Source organism: Pituophis catenifer, unplaced genomic scaffold (assembly GCF_029215685.1).
Source record: "Pituophis catenifer annectens isolate HBS135680 unplaced genomic scaffold, rPitCat1.0.hap2 SCAF_7, whole genome shotgun sequence".
NCBI lineage: Eukaryota > Metazoa > Chordata > Lepidosauria > Squamata > Colubridae > Pituophis > Pituophis catenifer.
The window spans coordinates 45,782,614-45,809,937 of NW_027256887.1; the positions used below are offsets into that span (position 1 = coordinate 45,782,614).

General features: G+C 34.9%; 1 protein-coding gene across 1 annotated transcript in view; it reads left to right on the top strand.

Annotated features, from left to right (window-relative positions):
* The window catches only part of TRHDE (thyrotropin releasing hormone degrading enzyme), a 297,113-nt gene that overhangs the window by 185,759 nt on the left and 84,030 nt on the right, over positions 1 to 27,324 (top strand). The window contains exons 6-7 of the mRNA XM_070947338.1: positions 4,947 to 5,084; positions 19,508 to 19,573. Coding sequence (XP_070803439.1) covers positions 4,947 to 5,084; positions 19,508 to 19,573 — 204 coding nt within the window. The remainder of the gene's footprint in view (positions 1 to 4,946; positions 5,085 to 19,507; positions 19,574 to 27,324) is intronic.

A 27,324-nucleotide genomic window follows, 5' to 3' on the forward strand; every position in this document is an offset into this window, starting at 1 on the left:
TAAATGTCATGCTTTCAAATAATATAGAGACTTTATTTTCAATCTTTTAAAAGAAATATTCCTTCTGTAACTATTCTTGTTTAAGGACCTAGATAAAGAGCTTTTAATTAATAACACACAATAACATGAAAATTCTGGTACTATTTCCTCTCATTTTCCACTGATCATTCATATGAGGTTCCTGGAAAGAAATCTTTCATAGCAGAATAGGCAGTAGGTAAATACATAATTTAATGGGACATGGTGGCTCAGTGGCTAAGATGCTGAGCTTGTCGATCGAAAGTTCGACAGTTCAGCAGTTCGAATCCCTAGTGCCGTGTAATGGGGTGAGCTCCCATTACTTGTCCCAGTTTCTTCCAATCTAGCAGTTCGAAAGCACATAAAAAATGCTAGTAGAAAAATAGGGACCACCTTTGGTGGGAAGATAACAGCGTTCCGTGCACCTTTGGCATTGAGGCATGCTGGCTACATGACCACGGAGACGTCTTCGGACAGTGCTGGCTCTTCGGCTTTGAAATGGAGATGAGCACTGCCCCCTAGAGTCAGGAACAATTAGCACATATGTGCGAGGGGAACCTTTACCTTTACCTTTAAATACATAATTTAGCCTAGTAAGTAGAATATGATATTTAGTAACCTGTTCTGAATATGTAATACATATAGTTCTTCATTGTTCATAGAGGGAAAATAGCTTAGATTTCATCAAATCTAACCTCCATAAGTACAGCACCCACTAGAGTGTCTTTGATAGTTGATCATCCAGCCTCTGTTCAAAGACCTCCAGAGAAAAACTCACCACTTCATATGGCAACTGTTCTACTGGTTAAGAGCCTATATAACCAGGAAGTTCTTCCTGATGTCTAATTTGACCCACTGTTCCTGGTTCTTCTTTCTGCAACGGTAGAGATTAATGACAAGAACTTTTATGTGTCATCATTTAAGATACAGGTAGTCCTCAACTTACAACAGTTGGTTTAGTGACTGTTCAAAGTTACAAGGGCACTGAAAACAGCGACTTATCACTATTTTCACACTTATGACCATTGCACATCCCCATGGACATGTGATCAAAATTCAGACACTTGGCAAATTACTCATATTTATGATAGTTGCAGTGTCCCGGGGTCATGTGATCCCCTTTTGCAACCTTCTGGCAAGCAAAATCAATGGGGAAGCAAGATTCACTTAACTGTGTTACTAACTTAACAACTTCAATGATTCAGTGACACAACTGTGTCAAGAAAGACTGAAAATGGGGCAAAACAAATGTCTCACTTAGCAAAATAAATTTTGGACTGAATTGTGGTTGTAAGTTGAGGATTACCTGTATTTGAAAACTGCTATCAAGTGTCTTCTCAGCTTTTTGACAATTCCTCAAAATAACTTCAACTGATACTGAGAAAATACAACAGCTAATTGCTGATTTTTGGGTAGTGAAAAAAACACAGGGAGGCATCCTTAGGATTCTATGGGCTTCACCAAGTGTAGCTGAGACCACATGCATAGATGGTAGATTGCTTATGTCTGATAGTATTAGACTTTGAAACAATGATTTCTTATATCTGCCTCAATATTGTATTATTGTCATACTAATTATCTTAAGTGGTTGTTTTTATGTCACCCAGTATTACAAACCCAGGAGAAGTGACTTCTTTTTCATCATATGTATATAATAAAGTTATGAACTATCAGAAGGAAGAATAGATAATTTATATATTTTTGAAAACAGGAATGTAAGATGAGTGAACTTTTCATTTGTACATTTTATTCATATATAGTGCCTGTAATTTAATTGCTAGTTATAAATGACCATCTCATGCCCACATAAATTTTAATTGCTGCTGTTTTACTTTCAAGCCTTAAACAGAATAGTTTTTACATAATTCTTGAAAATATGAGTGCATAATTGTTAACAAGTTATTAGCGTGTAGAAAACAACTGATACCTATTTACTTTATCTGAATTTATATCCTTTAAAATGCAAAAACTACAACAGTAAAATATAACAGTTTGGTATGAAATACATGTAACTACCAAATAATATCTGCAAATAGCAGGGCTCACCAGATGTTGGGTAGTTAAAAATGTAATGAATTGATAGTAAATCTCAGTATATCATTATTGTATGGGCTCCATGAGTTAGTTTTTCAAACAGAGCTAATGTGACTCAGTCTTGTTCTGTCATGAAACTTTAATATATGGCTGCAATTTTCATTCAGGATACTTCTAAACCAAGAACATATTGCTCTATATTGATAATCTCACCCCAGAATAGGTAATAAGAATGAAACACCTTCCTATTTAAGATGCCAAAATGCGAGTTTTGTATTGATCTTTCGTTAGTGTCTTCTCCTAGCACATTTCTTTCCTTCTTTTTATTAAAATCCAATTACTTTGAATAATTGACAGCTATATTAAGTTCATAACTAAGCTGGTTTCTTTCTGCTTTCCCCAAGAAATAAAACAGTTTCCTGTAAAACACTTCTTTGCATGTAATTGCTTTTGAAAATAATCAAAATACTGTTTCTTTATATATAACAATATATATAAAATGTTTTTCTATCGAGACACCTGGTCTACCCCAACATGTGGGAGGGAGCATATCCCTTTCGCCTTTCAGCTCCAATCCAGGAGCCCTCAAGCAGTCGCATTCACGACAAACCATTTTATATCAAATTCATATTTCATTTATATATATATATATATATATATATATATATATATATATATATATATATATATATATATATATATATATATATATATATATATATATATATTTGTTTATGTAAGTTTTCACGGGTATGTATGTGTGTATAGTTAATATTTCTTAATTGTGTAATTGTGGATATATCCTTTTAGGGATATATCCACAATTACACGGGAAGAAACCCGAAATATTAACTATACACACACACACACACACACACACATATATATATATATATATATATATATATATATATATATATATATATATATATATATATCTTTAATAATATATTATAATATATATATATATAACTGTTCTCCAATATTCTGCCAGTATTCTAAGCATTAATGGTGGATAAGCAGTAGAAGGTCCATGCATGACTATGAATAGTTATTGACTATTGACTATTTTGTTTCTTTTGACAAAAATTGAGTACATTTATGAAAGGGAGAAAGCACTGATATCAGATTCTTTTACCAAAAAGTGTCTTCCAAATCTAAGTATACTAAAATGCTTTATTCTTAATCATTATGTCTGATGAATTGTTTGACAAGCCTGGGCTGGAAATGGAACTGCAGGCTTTAGATCAGGGGTATCAAACTCAAGGCCTGCAGGCCGGATCTGTCCATGGGATGCTTAGATCTGGCCCATGGGGCCACCCTGAAAACAGCAAAGGACTGGCCCGTGGTGCCTCTGCCACAGAAAATGGAGCTCAAGGGGCTGCACGACCTCCGTTTTTGCTGGCAGAGGGCTGCAGAGGGCAAGCAAAACAAACTAAAAACAAAACAAAAGGAGAAATGTTTCCTCTTTTGCATTTGAGCATGCAAGAAGAGACAGGAAAGGAGAAAGGGAAAGAGGAAAGAAAAAGAAGGAAAGATGTGAAGACAGTAAAAGAAAAATAAGGAAAGAGGGGAAGGAAGAAAAGAATGGAGAGTGAAGGAAAGAGGGAAAGAAGGAAGAAGGAGAATGAAGAGGGAAGGGAAAAGAAGGGAAGGAAGGAAGGAAGGAAGGAAGATGATTATAATGAAAGTGAGGGAAGGTCTGAGGGAAGACCTGCCTTAGCACTTGACCACCACAGGTGCTCCCGAGTGACGTTGAGCTGGCCATGCCCATCCTGGCCATGCCCACCCTTGCCACGCCCAACCCAGCCCCCTGAGATCAAATACAACGCTGATGCGGCCCCCAATGAAATCAAGTTTGACACCCCTGCTTTAGATCAACAATGTGATTGCACACATGGCATATATCAATCTCTTTAAGTAATGAAGTCCTTCCTCTTAATAGAAGTGAACTGTCACTATCAATAAGTATCTGATTTTAATGATGCAGGTCTTGTGATGGAGTGTCTTAGAATCACAGAATTGGAAAGGACCTAAAGGATCATCAAATCAAACCCTCTGCATACTGTAATGCTGGACTCATTACACCATTTATAATAGATGATTATCCAGCCTATGTTTGAAAATTTCCAGTAAAATGGAAGACACCACTGTAAACCATAACATAACAGCAAGTTTGAGCCTTTCACTTTTAGTAGACTTTTAGAAGTTTTATTGTTTGGAAACATGGATCAAGACATTCATAATTAAATAGCCTATTTATATCTTTTTTGCCTGTGCTTAATTTTCAGTTTAAAATCTTAATAGCCATCGTCATATAATTTTGGAATGAAGATTTTATCATCATGAAACTTCACTATGTCCACGTAGTCTCCCAAGAACTGACCATGACTCAAAGGCATCTTTACCATAACATGATGGCAGAGATAATTTTTACCTAAAATCTGAATTTCCAAATGGAACAGCATCTTATATTGCAGAGAACAATTTATATCAGCACATAGATAAATATTATTTTCCATGTAATGTAGAAAGTTATGAAATAGTTGACTATTATAATATACATGTTTGTGAAATGTGAAGTTCTCAGAAGATTTAGGTATATATCAGTTCAAAAGCACAAGCAATGTACGTAAATATAATCTAAAAGTGATTAATAAAATATCCTTCAATTTTTTTCTAAATAAGAGTACTTTGTTTGAAGCCATGAAGTATTGACGTTCATCATTCTGAGAAAATGATTATTATAATGTACAACTCAATGGAAAAAAATCTCATAAATCCAATGGATATCTCTGTAAACTTTTCTCGTAAAAAGGAATGTATAAATAATGATCTTTAATTCCACTCTTGATCCTACTACAAATGTATGAGCATGTTTTGTTTCATTACAGGAGAAGCAGAGGTTTCTGACTGATGTCCTACATGAAGTCATGTTACTTGATGGCCTAACAAGTTCACATCCAGTGTCACAAGACGTGCAGCAGGCCACAGATATTGATCGAGTCTTTGACTGGATTGCCTATAAAAAGGTGGGAACAGAAGAAAGGATACAAGTTGTATATTTGTGGCATTTATTTTAATGTTTCTTCTTGTTCTGCTGTTAGTTAATTATTTCCTCTTCCTCCTCTATGTTCTACTAATACCAGTGGTGGGATTCAGCCAGTTCGCACTTCAGGAGAACTGGTTGTTAACTTTCTGAGCAGTTTGGCAAAGTGGTTGTTGAAAGAAATCATTAGGGCAGAAAACCGGTTGTTAAATTACTTGAATCCCACCACTGACTAACACCCCATTCTACTTTGATCAAAATTGCAATGAAAGAAATTCCAGGCAGAGATTACAGAAAGTTTCCTCTGAGGCTCTTGAAAATAACATTATATTACAAAGCAGTTCAGTTGAAAATAGTCATGAATACTGAAATGACCTGAATAATATAAATCACTCCAGGTTTAATTAGAGACCCATTTGCTTTTAGTATTCAGATTAATGTGCATTTGTATCTACAGTTAGTTATCAGTGCAACATACTTTACAATAATTATAGCTAGTCAAATTAAGAATTGTCATTCCTAACTGAAGGTTCAAGCACAATCATTTTAACTTACCACTTTCTGAGCCCTATGAAAAAAATCATTTCTACCTCAAGGTCAGAAAGTTTCTGTTCTTTATACTCTTATTTAAAATCTTTTAACCAATTAATAAGTAGAGTTTTAGTTAGGAAAAATATTCCCACTTTGGCTTTATGAGAAACCGTTCAAAACCACCCAGACTACAAAATATCAAACTGGCAGGTGACTACAAAAATGTATGGCAAATAAAACACACACACATAAATACACACAAACAATACAATACATTAGCACAGAATTAAATATACCATATATTTTAAAAAGAAACAGTTTCCTTAGTGAAAATTCCAATAATGCATAGTAAAAGGGGCAATTTATTTTATGGTTGATTATTATTAAAACTAATTTCAGCATTCATGACTTGGATGTCCCAGGAGAATCTGATGGTGGCCCCCAGTTTCCTGAGATAAGAATGGTTTAAACTCATATGTTCAACTTTCCTATAGGAGTGCCTATACTATGAAATAGCCTTTCCTGAGAAAGTTGGGTTTCCAACTTTCCAATAATTTAAAAACTAAATTATTTTTGAGAGTTTTTTGAAACCTGAGCAAGATGTTGTCTTATTCTAATTGAAGGATTTGATTTTGGCAGTTTACTTTTTTCCACTGTGGATATTTTATTGTACTTCTTTATGTATGTGAACGGCTGGGATACTTGTGTGATTGTACGAATATAATAAATAACAACGTGGATAGTTAATTTAAGAAATTAATTTAACTAATTTAAGAAAGAATGGAATTGAATGGAAGAATAGAATAGAATATTAATTGATTAGTCATGCAACCATATCAATAAAAGAAAAATAAAATACATAATAAAATAAAATAAAATAAAATAAAATACATAATATGATTCCAGGATAAAATACAATGATAAAATACATATGTGGTAATATGAGGAGTCAGCAATCAGATGAGTGAATCTTCTTTGCCGGGTATCCTAGTTTGTTTGATGTATCAGATTCTTAGTTCAACTGTCTTAATTAAAAACTTAGCAATAAGTTTACAATAGATACATTAGAGCAATTTGTAATTTGGTTCCCATTAAGCTGTTCTTCCCAAAATGTATGATAAGTATCTAAGCTTAAAGGGTATATAATTGACAGTTGAACAAAACATGAGAAATGCTTTCAATGGCTGGGGTACTGCTTATGCAAGTTCTCTCATGATATGGCAAATGGTGGAAGCGCCCATATTTGGCCATAGAATCTAATAACTCAAATCTTCTGTAGAGTAGGCCCTTCTTAAAAATTGTGGCAAACTCATTGACAAATATTTTCAGATTGGAAAATAGTTTTGTTCCTAGCCAACTAACTAAAAGATTTACTTTTAGTCAATAACTTCATATCAGTTTGAGCAGTGATATCTAGGACTCTCTGTTTAAAAATTTCTCTTGCCTGGGAGGCTGTTGAGAGTAAATACTGTGTAGAAAACCCATGTTGTAAGGAAAGAAAAATCCTTGACTCCATAAATCAGGGAAAAGGTACTTTTACTTGAAACATGTTGAATACAGCAAGGTCAGGCAAGATCTGAAGCAAAAATGTGAGAAGCACCAAATTGAAACAAACCTTAGAGCCCACCCATCCCCTTGTAGCCAGGCAACCAGAGTTCAACCATTGACCAAGAAGATGTTTTGTGAAAGTCTCTGATTCAAGTGCACTGTTCCTCCCTTCTGCATACTAAAGCTAGGACAGTTGGTCTTTAGGAATGGGAAACAAAATCCAAGCTGACAGTCTCAATGCTTCTTGAAAAATTCCACTTTCACCTCCTACACCCTTCCCCCCCAAGTGCCCGTTGCTTCCCCTCCCACTGTTTCCATGCCAGCTGGCAGCAAACTGGCAAGAAAGCGAAGATGCAGGCTGATGTATCTTTCACAACAGTCTTCTCAGGCCTATTTGGGAATCTTCCATTAGGACCATGTCATCAGCATATAATAAGATATTAATAAATTTGACATTGATCTTTTATCTGCAGCATATAGGAATCCTGGGATATTATTGTCATAAAGATTAAAAAGCATTGGGACTAGATATAAGAATGATAGGTTGATTTCTGTGGAGCAGAAATTTTCAAATTTGGAGTTGAAAGTGATTTATTTTCTTCTTCCATTCTTCTTCAGGGGTGAGATGTTACTGTGAAAATTGCATATACCACTGTTGGCGAACCTTTTTGGCACCGAGTGCCGAAATGGGAGTGCGCGTACTGCATGCCAGAAACCAGAAGAACAGATGATCTTTGGGTTTCTGGCATGCGCATGTGTGGCAGCCACCTGGTCTTCCAGTTTCTGGCCTGCATGCGCACACGAAGATATCTGGCAGGCGCACCGGAACCCAGAAAAGCAAGAATCGATGGCTTGTGTGCCTGGAGAGATGGCTCTGTGTACCACTTCTGGCATGCGTGCCATAGGTTCGTCATCCCGGGCATATACCGTTGAAGTATCTACATAGTTTCCGAAGAATACATTTATGGCCGACCTTGAGATGATATAGACTGAAAAGCAGTTTAAGGCTTGTTTTGTTCTATTCTGTTTCCTGTTCTACTTGTACCAGGAGGGAGATGCTGAAAACTGACATATCATACTACTTCCTACCACTTACTTTTTTAAACATTCCTGTTTTTGGAAGAAAAAGTTAGTGAAGAGCACTAGAAAAATTGTATAACATGTCTAAGCCTGTTAGCGACATAATATAATTTAATATTTGGGAGTCCTAAACCCCCCTTTTTTTGGCTTAGATACCACTTATTTTTATTTATCCTCACTTTCTTATTCCCATTACAATAGTTGTTCAGTATATTCTGCCAACTCTTTAACTCTAATTCTGATATTTTTATTGGTAGCATCCTAAAAGCATTGATTGATCTTTGCTAAAATCTTCATTTTTACTAAAGCAATTCTTCCAAACCATGATAAATTCAACCTTTTATATTTATTCAAATAAATTATTTGAGGCAATTATAGAGGCAATTTTAGGAATAGGAGAATTGGAATGGTTGGAAGATAAATCTAAAATTAAAACCAAATTAGAATGAAAGCTGGAAAATATATTTTTTATGGAAGGTGGAAAGAAATGGGCTGAAAGCATAAGCAATCCTCTCCTGAACTTTCATTGGGAAATTTGGAGTAAATATAAAGGGAGGTTGCTTCTGAAGAACTCTCCATTATCACCGGTAGTAATCTTGGAAAAGTTCCCAGGGAATTTGAAGAATAAAGTGAATAAAATTTTAAAAGAGAAAAATAAAATGAAACTAAGGGAATGGTTAGGAGGAATGAGGACACGTGGGGAATTGGAAGAGGTTCTAGGAGGTAAACGGTTGTCTTGGTTAAATTATAGCCAAGTGGAACAATGGACTAAAAATTGGATAAGAGAAAATGGAGAGTGTAGAGAGTTAACGAGGTTTGAGGAATTAATTGAAAAAAAATGAAATTCTAAAGGAAGAAAATAAAGGGATAAAAGGCTTAATGAGTGTAATTTATAAAATATTGTTGGAGGAAGAGGAGAGGGAAAATTTAGGAAAGATGGTATGGGAAACCGATTTGAAGATACAAATAGGGCAACAGAGTTGGGACAGAATTTGGCAATAAAAAGTGTTGAGAAATATGTCAGTAAGAATAAAAGAGAATTATTATAAAATGGTATGGAGGTGGTACTTAACTCCGGTTAGATTAAGCAAAATGAATCAGCACCATTCAGATAACTGTTGGAGAGGTTGTGGGGAAAAAGGAACATATTTACATATGTGGTGGGATTGTAAATGTGTGCAAAAATTGTGGAAGATGGTATTTAAGGAGATTGAAGAAATTGTAGGAATAAAGGTAGAAGAGGCACCAAAGATAGCATTACTCTCACTATTGGAAGATATAAAGTGTAAAAAAGAGACTAAAGAGTTGATAACAAATTTGTTGACCGCAGCAAGGTTAATGATTTCTAGGAACTGGAAGACACGAGGTGATTATTGTTTGGAAGAATGGTATAAGGAAGTATGGGATATTGCCATAAATGATAAATTGACTTGTAATATTAAAGTAAGGAGGGGCATAACGAAAGTAAATGAATTCAATGGAATCTGGAAACAGTTCCTAATATATGTGTTTTCTGGAGGAAGGGGGATACCATCATCAGAAGAAGCTTTAAGTTTTTGGAAGCAGGAATGATCCCAAGGGGTGGGGGAGCACTCGTTGATTGTTTGTATTGTGTATATTGTTATATATTATATATTATCATTCATATATGTTATTAATTTTTTTTAATAATAAAAAAAGCATAAAAAAAGCACTAGAAAAATCGGTAATTTGTTACTTCAGTATTTCCCAGATAATATGATAAGGTGCTCTAACAAAACTACTTACTGTGATTAGCGGTTAGAGCAGTCAATAATAAAACAATATACTCCCCTATTTCATGTTTTTCTTATATGGCTACTTAAACAGAAGTATATGAATTCTTTCTTTCTAAATATCCCATTTACTAAATATGGATTGAGTCACTTCAGATAAATTCTCTTGATTTGGTTATCAATCTTTTTGGCTCATTCCATTTTGGTTGTAGGTTGGGTTAATATGATACAAATAATTTTCTAATAAACAGTCACAAGAAGAATATTGTTAAGAATATATTCTGCTTTGGTATTGTCTTTAATGATGCAAAAAGAGTCATTTGGAGTTCATAAAAATTTCATATTTAGATGAAATATTCTTTCAGCATTGTTCCATGCTCCATTTATGGCTAATGATAGTAAATGGAATAATGTAATTTACCTCAGGTCAAAATCACATATTTTCTTGAATCATTTTAAGCTTCAGGCACATTAAAGAGTCCCATGATTAAGGTTACCAGATATCTGAAAAGGCGAAGGAGGACACGTACAACTGGAAATGAAGACAGATAGGAAAAGGAGGACACACTAACTGTTACATTTTCTTGGCATCTGCAACAATTACCATGAAAAACTCCCCCCTCCCCCAAAAAGTACTTGGGCCAATATGTGTATGAAATTACTTTTTCCAGCATCAAAAAGACTGATTGCAATATTTACAATTGCATTATTTCCCCAACAAATCAAGAACATATGTTAACAATAAAATATAATTGATGACACACTTTTCAAATTTCACTATAGAAATGTACAACATGTCATGTGTGCTTTGAAGGCGATGAATTGAAACCAGTGGTTGGAATCAGGAAATAAATTTAATAACAGAAATCTAGGCTGTTGAGTCTGTTGATATATAAAAGAAAGAAGCAGTTTACAAGGTCACAATATATGAAAGCTTGAGTGACTACTGTTGTGAAAACTGTCCAAAATAACAAAACAAAGACACAAACAAAAATGCTCAAAAACTACAATATTTGATTTTAAGGCTATGCCTACCAGAAAGAGGCATCTAGTAACACTACCTATGACCCTTCTCCAGTTATTTTTTTTATAGCTGTCTTTGCTCTCATTCTTCATGTTTACTCTTTTGACTCTTTCTGCAAAGCTCTTTGAGATATTTTGGGGTAGTGCCTTTAAAAACCACATGAAAGCTTCAGTTGATCAGCCTGTGCATTATGTAGCATTTACAAGTTGGAGCCCATTATGCCTCTACTAAGGGGCCCTGGCTTTCTGTACACTTCTGGATGCAATCTAAAGTGCTAGTGGTAACCAGTATGGCCCCTTTGAGTAGTTTAAGATCATTGCTGAATATAAGGCACTGTAATTTTTTTAACCTGTTTATAATTATAAGCATATTTATAATACCATAAACATCAGTGTAAAATAAACTATAATTCTGTTTCTTTCTTTTTGCTGTGTCTGCTTATATGAATCTTTTATAGGTCTAGTTCTTTTAGTCTAATATTCATTTTACTTATTTTTATAAAATACATGCTGTTTATCATGAATGTTAGTTTTAGTCGCACAAAATATTCTGAATAAAACAGTCCATTATTGCTGCTTTAGAGTATATTCTTTTGATTTTCAATTTTTCCATGCATTTTGAGATGAGACAGGAATATTCTTAGTCCAAAGTATCTGTGAGAATAAATGTTCTGCTCCTTTACATTTTATGCTCTCCATGGCTATTCAACGTAGAAAAACATCATGATGCAAAGCTCTGAGGGAGCATTTTATCTTAGGTTCAACAGCAGAGTACATCAGTCTGAAACTTAATTTGAATGTATATGTTTAAATCAATTTAAAGTAGCATTCTGTAGTTCCAGTGATGATACTATTATCTGTATAAAACTCATGTAAATGTATAAGAATAAGTTATGTTAATAAACTATATATATTTGTAAGTGGATCATCATGAAAAAGAAGTTGTAAGAATGCTGTTAATTGACAGAAACTCTCCTTTAAGTTAAACTTAATACATGATGACTTCATGAATTGTCATAAACAATTAGATGGATTATCAAGGATCCATGAAAGATCTGTTCTCTTATGTCTGATTTTACATATCATTGGCCCTCCTACAAATTATATTGTCAAATATCTTGCTGTATTTTTACAACCTTACATTGAATTTATGTCAAAATATATTATGGATTCAATCCACTTACCCTGTCCTACATGAAGGGCATAAGATTAAATTTAGAGAGACATAAATATTAGCATACATATAAAATCTTGTTTACGTGACTATGAAGATTTATAAACATCCCAGCAACTTTAACAAGAAAAAAGAGATTCTAAAAGTTAACAAAGCCTGGCTTTGAGCTTTAGATCATCCTGGGATAAAACAGCTCCTAACTAACTAACATGATATAGAATCTTCAGCAGTCTCACCTGAAAGAATAAGAAGCAGGATGCATTTTAAAGACAGTTCAGTAAAGAATTAGTTCCTTTGGACCATGTTCAAATCAGACCAATTACAAATTCACCTAGACAAAGAACCAAACAGAAACTAGTTTTACAGAATTCTGGTGATACTATCCAATCAGACTTTAATTTTCTTACAAATAACGAGCTCTGTCAGTTCCTCCTCAGTTGCCTATGAATACTGACAAGTGCTCTAGAGATCAAATTAGTTTGCCTTTGAAGATGCCAGCCACAGTTGCCTATGAAATGTAAGGATACCAGATAATTAGATGACTATCAGACTAATCACTAGTGGATTATTTTTTTTAAAAATTGGGATTTTACAATGTTACCACCAAATATCCAATCTGATTCTTACGTTTCCAATGTTTTTTAGAAAATGAATTATTAATTTTAATAATCAATATTGGAGTAATATTCCATTGATAAATACTTTAACTAGCTTTCTCTAAGTATAATATCCACTATTATAAATAGTCTTCAAATAAATCTCTGGTACTTATATGAATCTCTTGTGCTTTTGTCCACATGAAATTATGTGGAGATACAGGATATGTATATTCCTCTCATTCTCCTATTTTTTTTTCTTTCAGAATTTTAGTAATTAAGAATGAAGGAGGAGATGCCTGAGGGAACATTTATCTTTATGTCATGGTATCTCCCATCACAAATTTTATTATTGTAGATAACACAATTAATGCTGATATTAAAATATAGTTAAAGATATGTTGATGTGTAATTTGTTACCTCTGAAAATAGCATTTGACATATGAAATATACTGCTCAAAAAAATAAAGGGAACACAAGCAGAAGACATCCGAGATCTGAATGAATGAAATAGCCTTATTAAATACTTTGTTCTTTACATACAGTAGTTTATTCACTGCTCAAACAACTAAAGGGAACACAAAACTACTGTATGTAATGAACAAAGTTTTTAATAAGGCTATTTCATTCATTCAGATCTCGGATGTCTTCTGCTTGTGTTCCCTTTATTTTTTTTGAGCAGTGTATTTTATGCCCTGCAGTTTTCAGCTTTTTATGCATTTGCACTATTCTGGCATTGGTGCTACATTACTATGTTGACAGATGTCATTCTCCTGGACAATTGAGCCAATTTCCTTTCCTTTTGGACGCAGCACAACTCACATTGCAAAAATGTTCAATTTTGCAATCTACAGTGCTAGAGCTCAACAAGATTTAGGAATGAGTTATTTTCTTATTCTCAAAAATTCTTTTCTTCACTCTATCTCCTATCGTCTACCTCAGAATTTTCCTACTTATATAAGTAACATATACCAAACTTGTAGAATTCCTACCCTGGACTCAAATGAGTCATTTTCCTCCCACTGACCCCCACACATAGTGGCTCTCGCTTTCCCATTGCAGCAATGCTTGGGGAAAATGCCTGGAAATGGCTGGAAATTTATTGTGTCATGCTATCCACAGTTTTCAGTGGGAATTTATCAGCAGGATGAATTATTTCTTGATAACTAGGTAGTTTTCCCTCCTACCAACACATTTGTTATAAAATAGCTAGAGAAATGTACATTGAATGAACTGAAAACATGGTGGGGAGGGGAAGTGGGTGAGAATAGCACTACATGTTTTACCCTTTTTGTATTGCCCTGATGCAAAGGAATTTTATTATTAAGGAAGGTACTATAATTCAGGGGTGAGGAATTGACAGTTTTTGCATTCTCCTATTGGTTGGCTACAGTGCAGTACTGATGGACTCATGCCCTTCTGCAGCCTCATTATTCTGAAGTCACAGCCCATGGTCCAGTTTGACACCCCTGTTTTGAAGTAAACACTTATGATCTCACAGTCAGTTCGTAAGAGTTTTGGCAGGATTGTATAACAACAATTATCCATGAAGAAATTGTAAGTTGATCCTATACCATTCTCCATCACAACATATAGAAATTATCTAATGTTAATAGATGACACTTACAGGTATAGAAAAAGGGCAATTAGTAGTGATGACTATGTAGACTGTACTGTCGGTAAGTTTAAAAGAGATATTTTCCTGATATGGTCCACTTAAGTAACTCCATATTACAACTGAGAACTATGAAATTTTGGATTACCTAAGGCCTTACAAAAATATATATTGCTGAATTCATTGCTTGTATCTTTAATAATTGTACTGTCCTAGAGGAGTTTATCTTTTACAAGCATGATATATACATATAAAATATGGACTTGTTTCCTCCAGATATACTGTCAGATTGTATTCATGAAGTTTCCTCATCTGATCATTTCTCAAAGATTTATTCTCTCTTTAGCATGTCAACATCTATCCCAGAGAAAAATTGTTTAGTACTGTAAACTGTACCAGGAGGCAAAGTTACACATTTTTTTCATTCTCTATATGATGGATTTCTCAACATTTTCTCAGATAAATCACAAACCATTCTCTTTAACTATTCCAGCAAAGGAAGCTTCTATCATTTTGTGAAATATTGGCAGAGTTCCTAGTGTCGTAAGTATACATTTCAGGAAAACCATGCAAACATTTTATTTACTGTAATAATAAATTCATCAGTGTACTCTATTGTGAGGATATGAGCCTTTTTATTAGCCATAAGCATAGCTGGAAGACCACAAACTCAGTTATCTTTGTAAATGCCTACTTCAGATTTGGAGACAGTATTGACGAGCATTTCCATTCTCCCCAGAGTTTGAAGAGGCTGCATGATATTCTTCAAATTCTTCATTCCTGGCTTATGCTTAAAACTTCATTTTGACATATGAGAAATTCAGATTTATGGCATGTGCCTAAGGAATAATTTTTTACTGCCTTCTTTTAAACTCCTTAAAATCTTTAGCATGTGGCTAAGGCAAGATAAGAGATCAAATCAATGACTTTGCAACTCAACTCCAGGGTTACAATAAAGTATGATTATTAAAGAACTAATATACACTAAGTGCCAGTAGGAAAATACTGTATAGACTTTGAACTAAAATATTTTAGCTAATAAGCACAGTGCTCTTGATAAAGGAATCTTACAAAAAGGTATTATATTTCTATGTAGTGAAATATTCTACTGGCACTTGAGATGCTCTCCCCTTTTTTGTTTTCAGTGCTTGCCCAAATTTCCATTTGTTAAAAACCTAATGCAGACAGAGGGGAGTAAAAATAAAGTACTGCTTTAAAAGAAAAACTATCTGCTTGCTAATGCTTTCTTATCCAGGAATTTACCATAGGTGTTTATTGTAAAGTCACAAAACTAATAGGTAAAGCCTAGGGTTTTGTTTTTTTCTTCAGTCATACTATTTTAGTTGGATACTGGGGCTGTGCAAAGATTAGAATCAAAAAGGCAAAAACAGTTTTCAGAGGCATTATAAAACCATTTCCTAATAATTGCACAAGCCAGGAAAAGATATTGCTACTTTGAGATGTTTGTAATGTACTGCATGAATATCAGCACGTGCTCCTAATATCATTTTCCCTGCTAATTTGTATCTATACAAGTTCTATTGGAAACTTACAGGGTTTTCTGTCTTTTCCTAATTATTTTTCCTAATTACTCTCTGAGATAAACTGGGACTATAATTCTCAGAGATTATTTTTATTATAGTTAGTGTTCATACTGGCTAAAAATTCTAGCAGGCAGTCTAGCACTTCTAGAGAACACTAGTTTATGGGAGTTTGCTTTAGCACAATGTTTCTCAACCTCAGCAACTTTAATATATGTGGATGCTAACTTGGGAATTCTGGGAGTTGAAGTCCACACTTCAGTAAGAAATATTATATTTAGTATTGTAGCTTCAAACTGCTATCACTTTAAATATCAAAACTCAAACATATTACATGGAATTCACATTGACACTATTGAACCTTCATGGTGTATTTGTTTAAAATTAAAATAAGCCAAAATACATCTTAAGGCAATTCACAAGAGCACTTCAAATTTATCTTCCTCATTTTATGAGAGTATTTTAAGTGTCATTTTATGATCCAAGCTTGATATAGTTTGTTCTCTATGTTAATTCATGCTGTGAATTTCCTAATAAGCTAAATTTCATATTGGCATCCAGCTGTGTCTGCCTATGTCAACAAAATGATTACTTTATAAAACAGTTTTGAGTATTGTTTGTTGCTGGTTGCTTGTTATTTGAAGGGCAAACATAATATAAAGGTTCTTGTATGTGTCTCTTGCAAGTATTGTCCCTTTTTAAAAATGGGTTTCAAACATAGGGCAGTGTGAGTTTCCAATAATTAAATTATTTTTATTCCAAACTATAAAATTATACAATTTTATTTAACAGTTTATTTACACAATTGTAGTACAAATGAAAGAATAGACACAAATAATTTTTTGGTGTTGCTTTACTCTAGTTTGAAAAATAAGAACTGTAAGAGAATGCTTGATTAGAGTAAGAAAGAGAAAACTATACTTATACATAAACTGTATCTATGACTCAGCAGCTCCAAGCTGTATTATCCCGTGATCCATAGAATGGTAGTGTCTATTGGGACTTCACCAAACTTTATGGCAGAGAATATTAGTAATTACAAATCCAACCCATCTTCAGGACCTGGGGATCCTTTGTGACATGAAATAAGGCAGATATTATTTTAATGTGATAAAACATATTGGATATTTATAGGATATTAAGTTTGTAAACTTAGTTGGTTTGATATGGAAAAAATCTTCAGAATTTCAACATGTTTGATATATAAAAGCATTCATTATGCTATTCCCTTTGGGAGTAAAGCATTGAAATACAAACTGCAGAAGAGGAGTAGGAAATAGTAAGATAAATAAATTAAAGGTGCAAGAAAAAAAGAAAAGAAAACATGGCTGAAATATTTATCATAACTAAGGAGAAGGGGCCTGTGTATTTCATCCCCAGCATAATACCGCATTGTATTTTTCAGATTTTGGTTTTTATAACCTCTTGTATACTTTCAGTTAAAATTGTGGCACTATCACACCCTATGAATTCCTACTGTCAAATGAGCTCCTAATAATTTAGATGACACCAATTTATAGTTTTTGAGCTCTTTAATTAAACAATTAAGCCTAAATGTTCAATTCTCTGTAAGTGTTAATCAATATTACTTCACAAGACGAGACCAGTCTTCTCCAGATCTGATATATCTCATATTTTTACATACACATATTCATTTCATTTATTACTTTGTATTCTTTCTTACTTGAGTCTCTCTCATTCTGACCTAGAATCTACTATATGCCATCATCATCATTGGAAGGGTCCATATACCATGATCTCTATTCAATGGTGGGATTCAAATAATTAAACAACTGGTTCTCTGCCCTAATAATTTCTTCCAACAACCAGTTCACCAAGCTGCTCAGAAAGTTAACAACCGGTTCTCCCGAAGTGGTGCGAACTGGCTGAATCTCACCACTGTCTCTATTGCATGTTGCAAGTCAATCTTAAGGGATAGCCTAGTCATCTGAGACCCATTGGGCCTTTAAAACATTGGCCAAGTGTGATTGGACACATAAGGAATTTGTCTTTGATGCATATGCTCTCAGTGTACATAAAAGAAAAGATACATTCCTTAAGAACCATAAGGTACAACACTTAATGATAGTCATAGGGTACAAATAAGCAATCAAATCATACTAGGAAACAATATAAATCAAGTTACAGTCAAATCATACTAGGAAACAATATAAATCAGCAACAAGTTACAGTCATACAGTCATAAGTGGGAGGAGATGGGTGATAGGAATGAAGAGAAGATTAATAGTAATAGTACTGCAGACTTAGTGAATAGTTTGACAGTGTTGAGGGAATTATTTGTTTAGCAGAGTGATGGCATTCAGGAAAAAATTGTTCTCGTGTCTAGTTGTTCTGGTTTGCAGTGCTCTATAGTGTCATTTTGAGGGTAGGAGTTGAAACAATTTATGTCCAGGATGTGTAAACATGTCAATTAAAATGACAGCATGGAGGCTAGCAAATGTCCTCTAGAATAAAATTATGTAATATAGGTACAATAATCCAAAACATTTTGATTATTCCTGGTTACCTAAGCATATTGTAAATTGCAGTGATATGTTCTGAAGTTTCAATAAAATTCTTACTATAGTCCTCTTTAAATACTGATCTTAGAATTGCAGCCTTGGATGTATATTGACATTTATAGGTACCTATTAAATATGAAGAGTAAATGCCAAATGCAGTATTTATCAACATGATAAAATGTTATAGTGCAAAAACATGAAAACTGTAATATAAGCCATAAAATAGACTTAGCATGTTTTTTTGTTTAAGAATTTTATCTTAAAATCCAGAGAAAATGACTTGACACAGATCTTACCTGAAATTGCTTCACCCATTTTGAAAGTTCATTCTACCCAGAGCAAAAGGTTATTCACCCATATCTTTAACCATAACTCCAACTAAGCTATAGGTATGTATGTGTCCTGTTAAATTAGAATCACTGGTAATCTTGAGGATGCACTAAAAGAAGACGTATGTTTTGCCAAACACATATCTGAATGTCTAAAATTAAATTTCTAGGTGCTTCTTGTTCAACCATAAAAAAAAACCCTGGGCTAATGGTGTTTTAAATCTGAATGGCTAGTCAATAGTATTTCATTTATCCTGACTACACTTGTAGAACTAGTTGCCTTTCTTATGCATTAAATTTCAATGTGTTATACTTAAATTATTTCATTCAAAGATATGCTTGTGAACAATCAATAGTGGGAAAGAGATATATTGTGCTTTTATAATACACTGTTTCATGTTGTTGCACTCATATCAGTGAGATATAAGTTTAGTAGCTCTGTTTGAAAATAACCCCATTTCTGTATGTTTCTAACTTCATTTTTGTTTCTGTTTTTTTCTCCAACAAAGCTTATAATGAATCATGTAGCTTCTAAAATGTTTAAATCAAAAACGTTTGGGAGATAATTCTAAGTGTAATTAATAATAATGCTATAATTATTCTGAAATAAATACTGGGATAATTGTAAATTTCATGTATTACCATTGAACTGCTTGGATAACAACTCAATTTTATGAAAATTTGTGTTTGCAGGGTGCAGCTTTAATTCGAATGCTGGCTAATTTTATGGGTCACTCAGTATTTCAGATGGGCCTACAAGTATGTAGAAACATTTATTTTTCATTCCTTACTTGCTTATCTTTGCATTTATGCCAATGTGTTTTTATTGTCTGTGTTTCTGTTAATTTTAAAGACTTGATTAATGGGGGAAAAACAAAGTTGTGATACATAAATGTTGTATTATTGTAGAAAATGAAGGTTTATATGTAATTTTCCAAGCTTCAAACCATGTTTTTTCCATCTTTTAAGCACATTTTGTGGCATCTAATTTGTATGAGTATTTAATTTACATTAGCATTTTTACAGAATGTCAGTTTAAGGGAATGGATAAATGTAAAGGATTTGTTCAGAGACATTTCTATCTTAACAGAAGAACATATATAAAAATGCAGAATTTCCTATTAGTAATTGCAATCTCACATAAAATTATTAAGCAAAGATTAACTATATGATTTTAGCATAACTGAAGAGATTCCAAAAATTTGTTTACCATTAAAAAGAAATTATTATTCAAATTATATTGTTTAATTCTGAATATTATTTCAAGAGTAGGAAGAAAAAACATAAGCACAAAAGAAAAGAAAGAAATAGATAAAACATTAGAGAATGTCTGTGGAATCTTTTGTCCTTTAAAACATTCTGTGTTTTGTACCAATTTTAAGAAAATTGTTTTAAAATGGCAATACAATGGCTCATTACTGTTTGGAAAATAACGTAGAATAAAATAAAGATAAATTCAGGGAAATAGATTGTGTATAGACCCATATATTATTTATATATGATGTATATAAGAAGTTGTAGATGATATGTAGACAATTACAGTTTTGTTTCACATTGCACAGTAATGATTATTTTATATTTTTATATTTATTTAAGGTTATTACCTGTAGGTAAGCAAGGTATAGATTGGTATATTCTTAACCCAAATATTAGAATTATTCAAATTTGACAAAGGTACCTGCTTATTCAGTAAGTGGATGTTTTGATGTGTATTGATTTTCTGTGAGAACAGCTACTACATCCAAAGTTCTTCCAGTTCTCTGTAGCCAGGAGAACTTTGGTGGGGGTGGGGTAGGGGTGTTATATATATATCCCATTTTGGATTTTATGGTTATTATTTTGTCTATAGTGAGAAAATTTATTATATATTCTGGTTTAATATAGTTTAGTTTTTCCTATTCTGTGAAGACAGTAATCAGGTTGAAGGATCCTATGATTTCTGACCTAACCTATTCAATTACACTTGGACTTTTTTCCCAACACCATCAGTAGAAGGTACTTCTGTTGAAAGTAGTGCAGACATCATCTTATTGGGAAAGTGGGTATCCCCAATTCAGATCTTCCTGATAGGGAAAGTAAAATGTTAAGTTTAAAAATCATAATATACTTCATTTAAGTTTTTTAAAATAAATAATTGGTAAGCAGTTGTAAAGCAAAATATATTGTGCATTCCTAGAACTTTTGCTTTAGGTCTACAACTGAATAAATAATAATACATTTTAAACTAACTTTCTCATCTGAAGTGATTTCTATTGGGCCATGCAAGGCATTCAGGTTGGTGAATTTCAGACTCTGAAGTCTGCATGTAGGTATATTTTTGTAAAATAATGTAAAGCAAATAATAATAACATTTATATTCTTAGACATTATCTTAATAATTCTTAGGTCCTTGTTAGGGCTTGAATTATTAAGTTCCCATCAGTCTTACACTGTGAATCTAACTGTAGTTACTCACACATCTAACAGTAAAAACATTTTTTTTAAAAAAAATTGTGGAAGCAATTGAATGTGAATTTTTATTTTCCAAAATAAAGCAAAAATGGAATACAGTACTGCAAAAAACCAGAACCAGAACTTCTAAAAAAAAAAAAAGTCAATACAGAACTCACACTTTGGAAAGTGTCATAAAATTGATACAATAGTACTTAATGCTTTATTTATACTTTTACTAATATGATTCATTTGTATTAATTATGTTTGGAAAATTAATAACCAGCATAACTGGCACACCTGTTGAAAAGTAAGAAATTATGAATGGAGAATAATTTATTTTTTTCTCTGTCAAGATAAACACTTCAGCAATAATTCCAAATAAATTAATGTTTCTAAAACAATTTAAAAGTAAACAAGCCAAGCAAAACAAAAAAGCAAACAAAAATAAAACAATGCAACTCTGTCCCTTTGAAATGTGTTTAAGTAAATCATATAACAGACAGCTGTGATTGATGAATTATGCATGATGCACTCTGTTACTTAGAGGTGTCCTTTAAAATAAATTGATGTTCACCTGAAATACAATTATGGTTAGATGGAAAGGGCAATCAATCTTATCTGTTCTTAGTAAACTTTCAATCTGAAATTTAAATAAACTCCATCTGGGATCAGAGCATATATTAATGTAGTTTGTCTATTTTCACCCAATAAACTGAAAGTTAAAACATAAAGCAAAAGTTAAATAAGCATATGAAGCGTACTATATAAAGATGCATTTAGTATAGCAATGACAGACATCATCTCCAGGAACCATATTCCACCCAGATATTTAGGAATAGTTGATTGATTCAGTTTTCAAACAGAGTTAAATCTGAAATAATTAAAACCACTCTTTCTTTAACATTCTGCAATACATCTATATCTTGACATGGTTTCTAGGGAGGTTAATGTAGAATGTACAGTAAATGAGTCACTAGATAGGCTACTCAGAAGTGTACATATTTGATTTAACCCAATACCTAGTTTAAGATGGTAAAATGTATCTGTAATTAAAAATTACTAAAGAATATAGAAAACTAAGGATTACCTCACTGTACTTCAAAGAAATGAATATAGACAAATATAAGGCAGAAACGAAAACTTTCACTTAGCTACAAATGTTCTATGATAGGGCAATCAATTATATTAGTTAATATAGACAAATAGAGGCTAAAACTGTTTTATGGTATCACTGAATAATGACATTTTGAATTATTTAAGAGAAAATAAGATGCAATTATGAATAATAAATGTGCACATGCCTTACGGCATGTTCAAAGAAAAGATGACATCACGTTGGAAGATCTGCTTCTCTGTGTATTGTTTCATTGCACTTTTTCAACCACTGGTCTCTAAGGACAATAAAAATATAGATTAATCTAGATTCTCTTTTTTACTTCTTTATATTTCCTGTTGAACATGAGCTAATTGCCTCAAATTCCTTTTAGTGCTATTCACAGAGATTTTTTTTATCACTTAGGACTCATGTTCCTTATTCCAACAGGTCCTTTCTTTCCGTCTACTAATAATGGTACAGATACCATTCAATCTACATGTATTCTACCACATTGTATGGTCTTTCTTTTTTTAAATATATATGCTATAGCTAGATAGGCGTATAGGCTTTCTGTCAAAATGTATTTATCATGATAAACTTTTCTTAGTTTTGCAAAACGATAGGCAGCCTTCTAAATCTAACGAATAAATGGGTGGGCGGGTAGATGGCTGGCTGGCTGGCTGAACAGACAGACAGACAGACAGACAGACAGACAGACAGATAGAGTGAGCCACTTTGGTCTAGTGGTTAAGGCACCAGGCTAGAAAGTAGGAAACCATGAGTTCATTCCCTCCATAGCCATGAAAGCCAACTGGATAACTTTTGAGCCAGTCACTCTCTGTTAGTCCAATTCATCTCACAGGGTTGTTGTGGGGAAAATAGGAGAAGAAAGTTGTATTGGATATGTGTGCCACGAAGTTATTTGTAAAAATAATAAAGTTGAGATACTAATATTTTGTTCAATAAGGCAACTTTTTCCAACATAACCAAAAGTATTTATGAGCAGAGAGCATCAGGAATAAATGCCAAGAGTGTATATTCTGAGAAGGGTCACAAGACATTTTCAGTCAGAAAGTCAGAATGTTATTCTTCAGGACATGAAAAACAAGGAAGGAACAAAGTTGCTGTTATAGTTAGAAAGGAAGTAGCAAGAGCAGTATTTGGCTACAAAACAATCAACAAATAATGAATATCCTTTATATGACGGCCATTCTGGTGTATACTCTAGCTCAGCGGTTCTCAACCTGGGGGTCGCGACCCCTTTGGGGGTCGAACGGCCATTTCACAGGGGTCGCCAAAGCCCTCTCCCCCCCCACGCCTTCACTCACCCTCACTGTGAGTGTTTAAACTGTTTAAATTTAAACTGTTTAAATTCTTGCCGCGGGGCTTCAAAGGGCCGCCCTAGAGCCAGTGGTGCAGCCGAACCATTTGTTAAATTGCTGGCTTGCCCCGCCCCTCCGCACCACTATTTATTGCCAATAAATAGTGATGGGCGAGGGGCGGTGGAGCCAGCAATTTAACAAATGGTTCGGTGTTTTTTTTATAATTTTATTGGCCCACGGAGCTTCAGCATAGGCTAATTAGCACTTGCTTAGATCGGCTCCCGACCCCCAGCTGATTTGCTCTCAGCTGTTTTGCTCAGGGCTCTGCTGCTTGCTTGGAAAGAGTGCAGATTTTTTTCCCCCTAGCTATACTGAAAAACGAAAGAGAAAGTAAAGCAGGCTGTTGGCTTTGCACGTTGGAAAATTAGGCAGGCAGATTTCTTTTTCCTCACCAAAAAAGGTAGGTGCAAACAACGGGAAATTTAGGGAGAAAAAGGAGATTTTAAAACACAAAAGAAAAAAAGCTCTATTTAACTAGGGAATTGTAATAATTGAGATACTATTAATTGTATATTGTGTTGAAAGCAGAAATGGTTAAGTTGTGGTTTGGAGGAATATATGGGGGAAATTATTTGGTTTATTATTATTGGTAAATATCATTAATTGATTTGTAAGAAATTGGATTGCATGGAAATAATTGGAATATTCATGTTCATATTGATTAATATACAAAAAAGGTAGTTATATAACTAATTGATTTATATTAAAATGTTGAATTCATATTAAATAACTGTAATATTACATAATTAACCAATGTGAGGATGGATATAAAAATAGATGACAATGGGAAGGGGTATAATATAGAATAGAAGGGAAAAATTGAATTTGATTAAGATTAGAGATGAGGATGAAGGGTAATATTGGTTTTTTACAAAAATAGATGAGGAATAAATATGGCAAAAAGGAAATATAGAAATTGTAAATTTAATTGAAATGACTAAACACTGTTTAAAATTATGAACCTGCCAAATACTCTGTTCAAAGAAAATACATTGTATGTTTGTATGTGTGTTTCTAATTATTGTTATTTATTCATATTTGTTCTCTTTTATTCTTTAAAGTTTAACAATTCATTCTTTATCTTAATATCTTTATATTTGTTTGAGGTTGGCTTTCTTCCCTTTCATCTTTTTTATTGTACAGCAATCTTTCTCCTCAAACCTATCACTTCTCTCTTTTCTTTCCTTCTTACTTTCTCTTCCTCACCCTCTTCTTCTCCTCCATACTTCCTCTTCCTTTCTCCTTCTCCTCCTCTCTTCCTCCCGCTCTTACCCTCACTCCTACTCTAATTTCCCTTCCCTTCCTTCATCCCTCTCTATTGCTGTATCCTTTTATGCATATGGACTACTCAGAGGGCTGAAAAAGTTATTTTTGACTGGTCCTCGCACTTTTGACCAGTCTTCGAACTTATGACTGTCCTCACATTTTACGTTTTTGCACTATCTTGTCACCATGGTGAAGAGAAGCAGTTGTGAAATGAGTGACACATTGTTAAGAATGCTACAATGGGCATAAATGATGACCAGTCATAAGTGCGAAGACCGGTCAAAAGTGTGAGGACCTGTCAGAAATCACTTTTTTCAGCCCTTTGGGTAGTCCTTTTGTGCATATGGACTACTCAGAGGGCTGTAAAAGTTATTTTTGACTGGTCCTCGCACTTTTGACCAGTCCTGGAACTTACGACTGTCCTCACATTTTACATTTTTGCCCTATCTTGTCACCATGGTGAAGAGAAGCAGTTGTGAAATGAGTGACATGGTTGTTAAGAATGCTGCACGGGCATAAATGTGAGGATGGTCATAAGTGTGAGGACCAGTCAAAAGTGCGAGGACCTGTCAGAAATGACTTTTTTCAGCCCTCTGAGTAGTCCCTGTACAAATAGCCATGGCCACCCGGTCACATGACCAGCTAGCCACACCCACCCAGTCACATGACCTCCAAGCCACGCCCACAAAATAAGCCACGCCCACAGGACCGGTAGTAAAAAAAATTAGAACCCACCCCTGGTTGGGGGTCACCACAACATGAGGAACTGTATTAAAGGGTCGCGGCATTAGGAAGGTTGAGAACCACTGCTCTAGCTACTGATTCATAATAACCAACCAGGAGGAACACGGGTCCAATAAACATGTGGCAGCGCTAAGCCTTCCCAGAATCCTGTCCAAGTCCTTGGGAGTCACAAGGTCAAACCCCTTCCAGATAACACTCTCAAGACCCACCTCCGTCATTCCATCTGAATCTACCCAATCGGAGTCCAGGCCTTCCCGAATCTGAGTGACTTTGTCATGCAGGAATTGCACAGAATTCTCAGCCCTACCCTGAAAGGGGTCCTCTGCAGATGCAATAAGAGCAGAAAAATAATTAGATTTTGCCGCTCTTATCGCCACTAGATAGATCTTAATATGAGACCTCACCAGTGTTCAGTCAGATTCGGAGCGGCTGGTCCTCCAGTCGCTCTCCAGGCGTCTTTTCCGGCGCTTCATCTCCCTCAGGTCCTCGGAAAACCAGGGAGCCAATTGAGATTGGCACTGGGTCAGAGGCCGCAAAGGCATGACGCGGTCCAAAGCTCCAGTGGCCGCCCTATCCCAGGGGCCACCAGTTCTTCAGTTGAGTCGTGAGCCAGAGCCTCAGGGAATGGCCCAAGCTCCGTCAGGAACCTATCCGGATCCATCAGGCACCTGGGACAGAACCACCTATTCGGTTCCGTCTCCCTGCGGCAGAGGGTAGCGGCTTGAAAGTCTAGTCGAAGGAGTGAATGATCTGACCATGACAAGGGCTTGATGGCTATATCCCCTATTTCTAGATCATTCAGCCACTGACCAGAGACAAAAATCAGATCCAGAGTGTGTCCCCCTGTGTGCGTGGGGCCTTGAATTAACTGGGTCATGTCCATGGCTGTCATGGAGGCCATGAACTCCCGAGCCGCCTCTGACGTTTCACCGATGGATGGTAGGTTGAAATCCCCCATGACCATAAGTCTGGGGATATCCACCGCCACCCCGGCTACTACGTTGAGCAGTCGGGCAGGGCTGCTGCTACGTGGCAGGGAGCCAGGTACGCAATCAGCAAGCCCATCTGCACCCCACAACCCCACTTCACAAGGAGGAACTCACATTCGGCTATCTGAGGAACAGTGGCCTTCCTTGGACAAAGACTTTCCTTAGTAATCGCTGCCACCCCCCTGCCCCTACCCTGAGCCCTCGGCTGATGGAATGTATGGAAGCCTGGCAGGCACATTTTAACGAGGGGAACCCCCCCTCCCAGCCCAACCAGGTCTCTGTAGTACCTGCCAGGTCAGCATCCCCCTCTTGAACAAAATCATAAATGGGGGGGGGACTTATTTATCACGGACCTGGTGTTGCACAGCATCAGCCGGAGGCCCAGGCCCTGAGGGTCTGTGCAACCCGGGGAACGAGAAATGCATTGGGGGCCGGAGTGCGCAATCACTCGCAAACAGTGAGTGCACACTCCTGAAACCTGATATGGCCCCCTGCTTTCGCCATATCTGCCCCTTCCACCCACAGTACTAATCAAACAGCCCTCACCCTCATCCCCCTGCACCCCATCTGAACTCCCAATCCCGTCCCTCCCGCCACGAC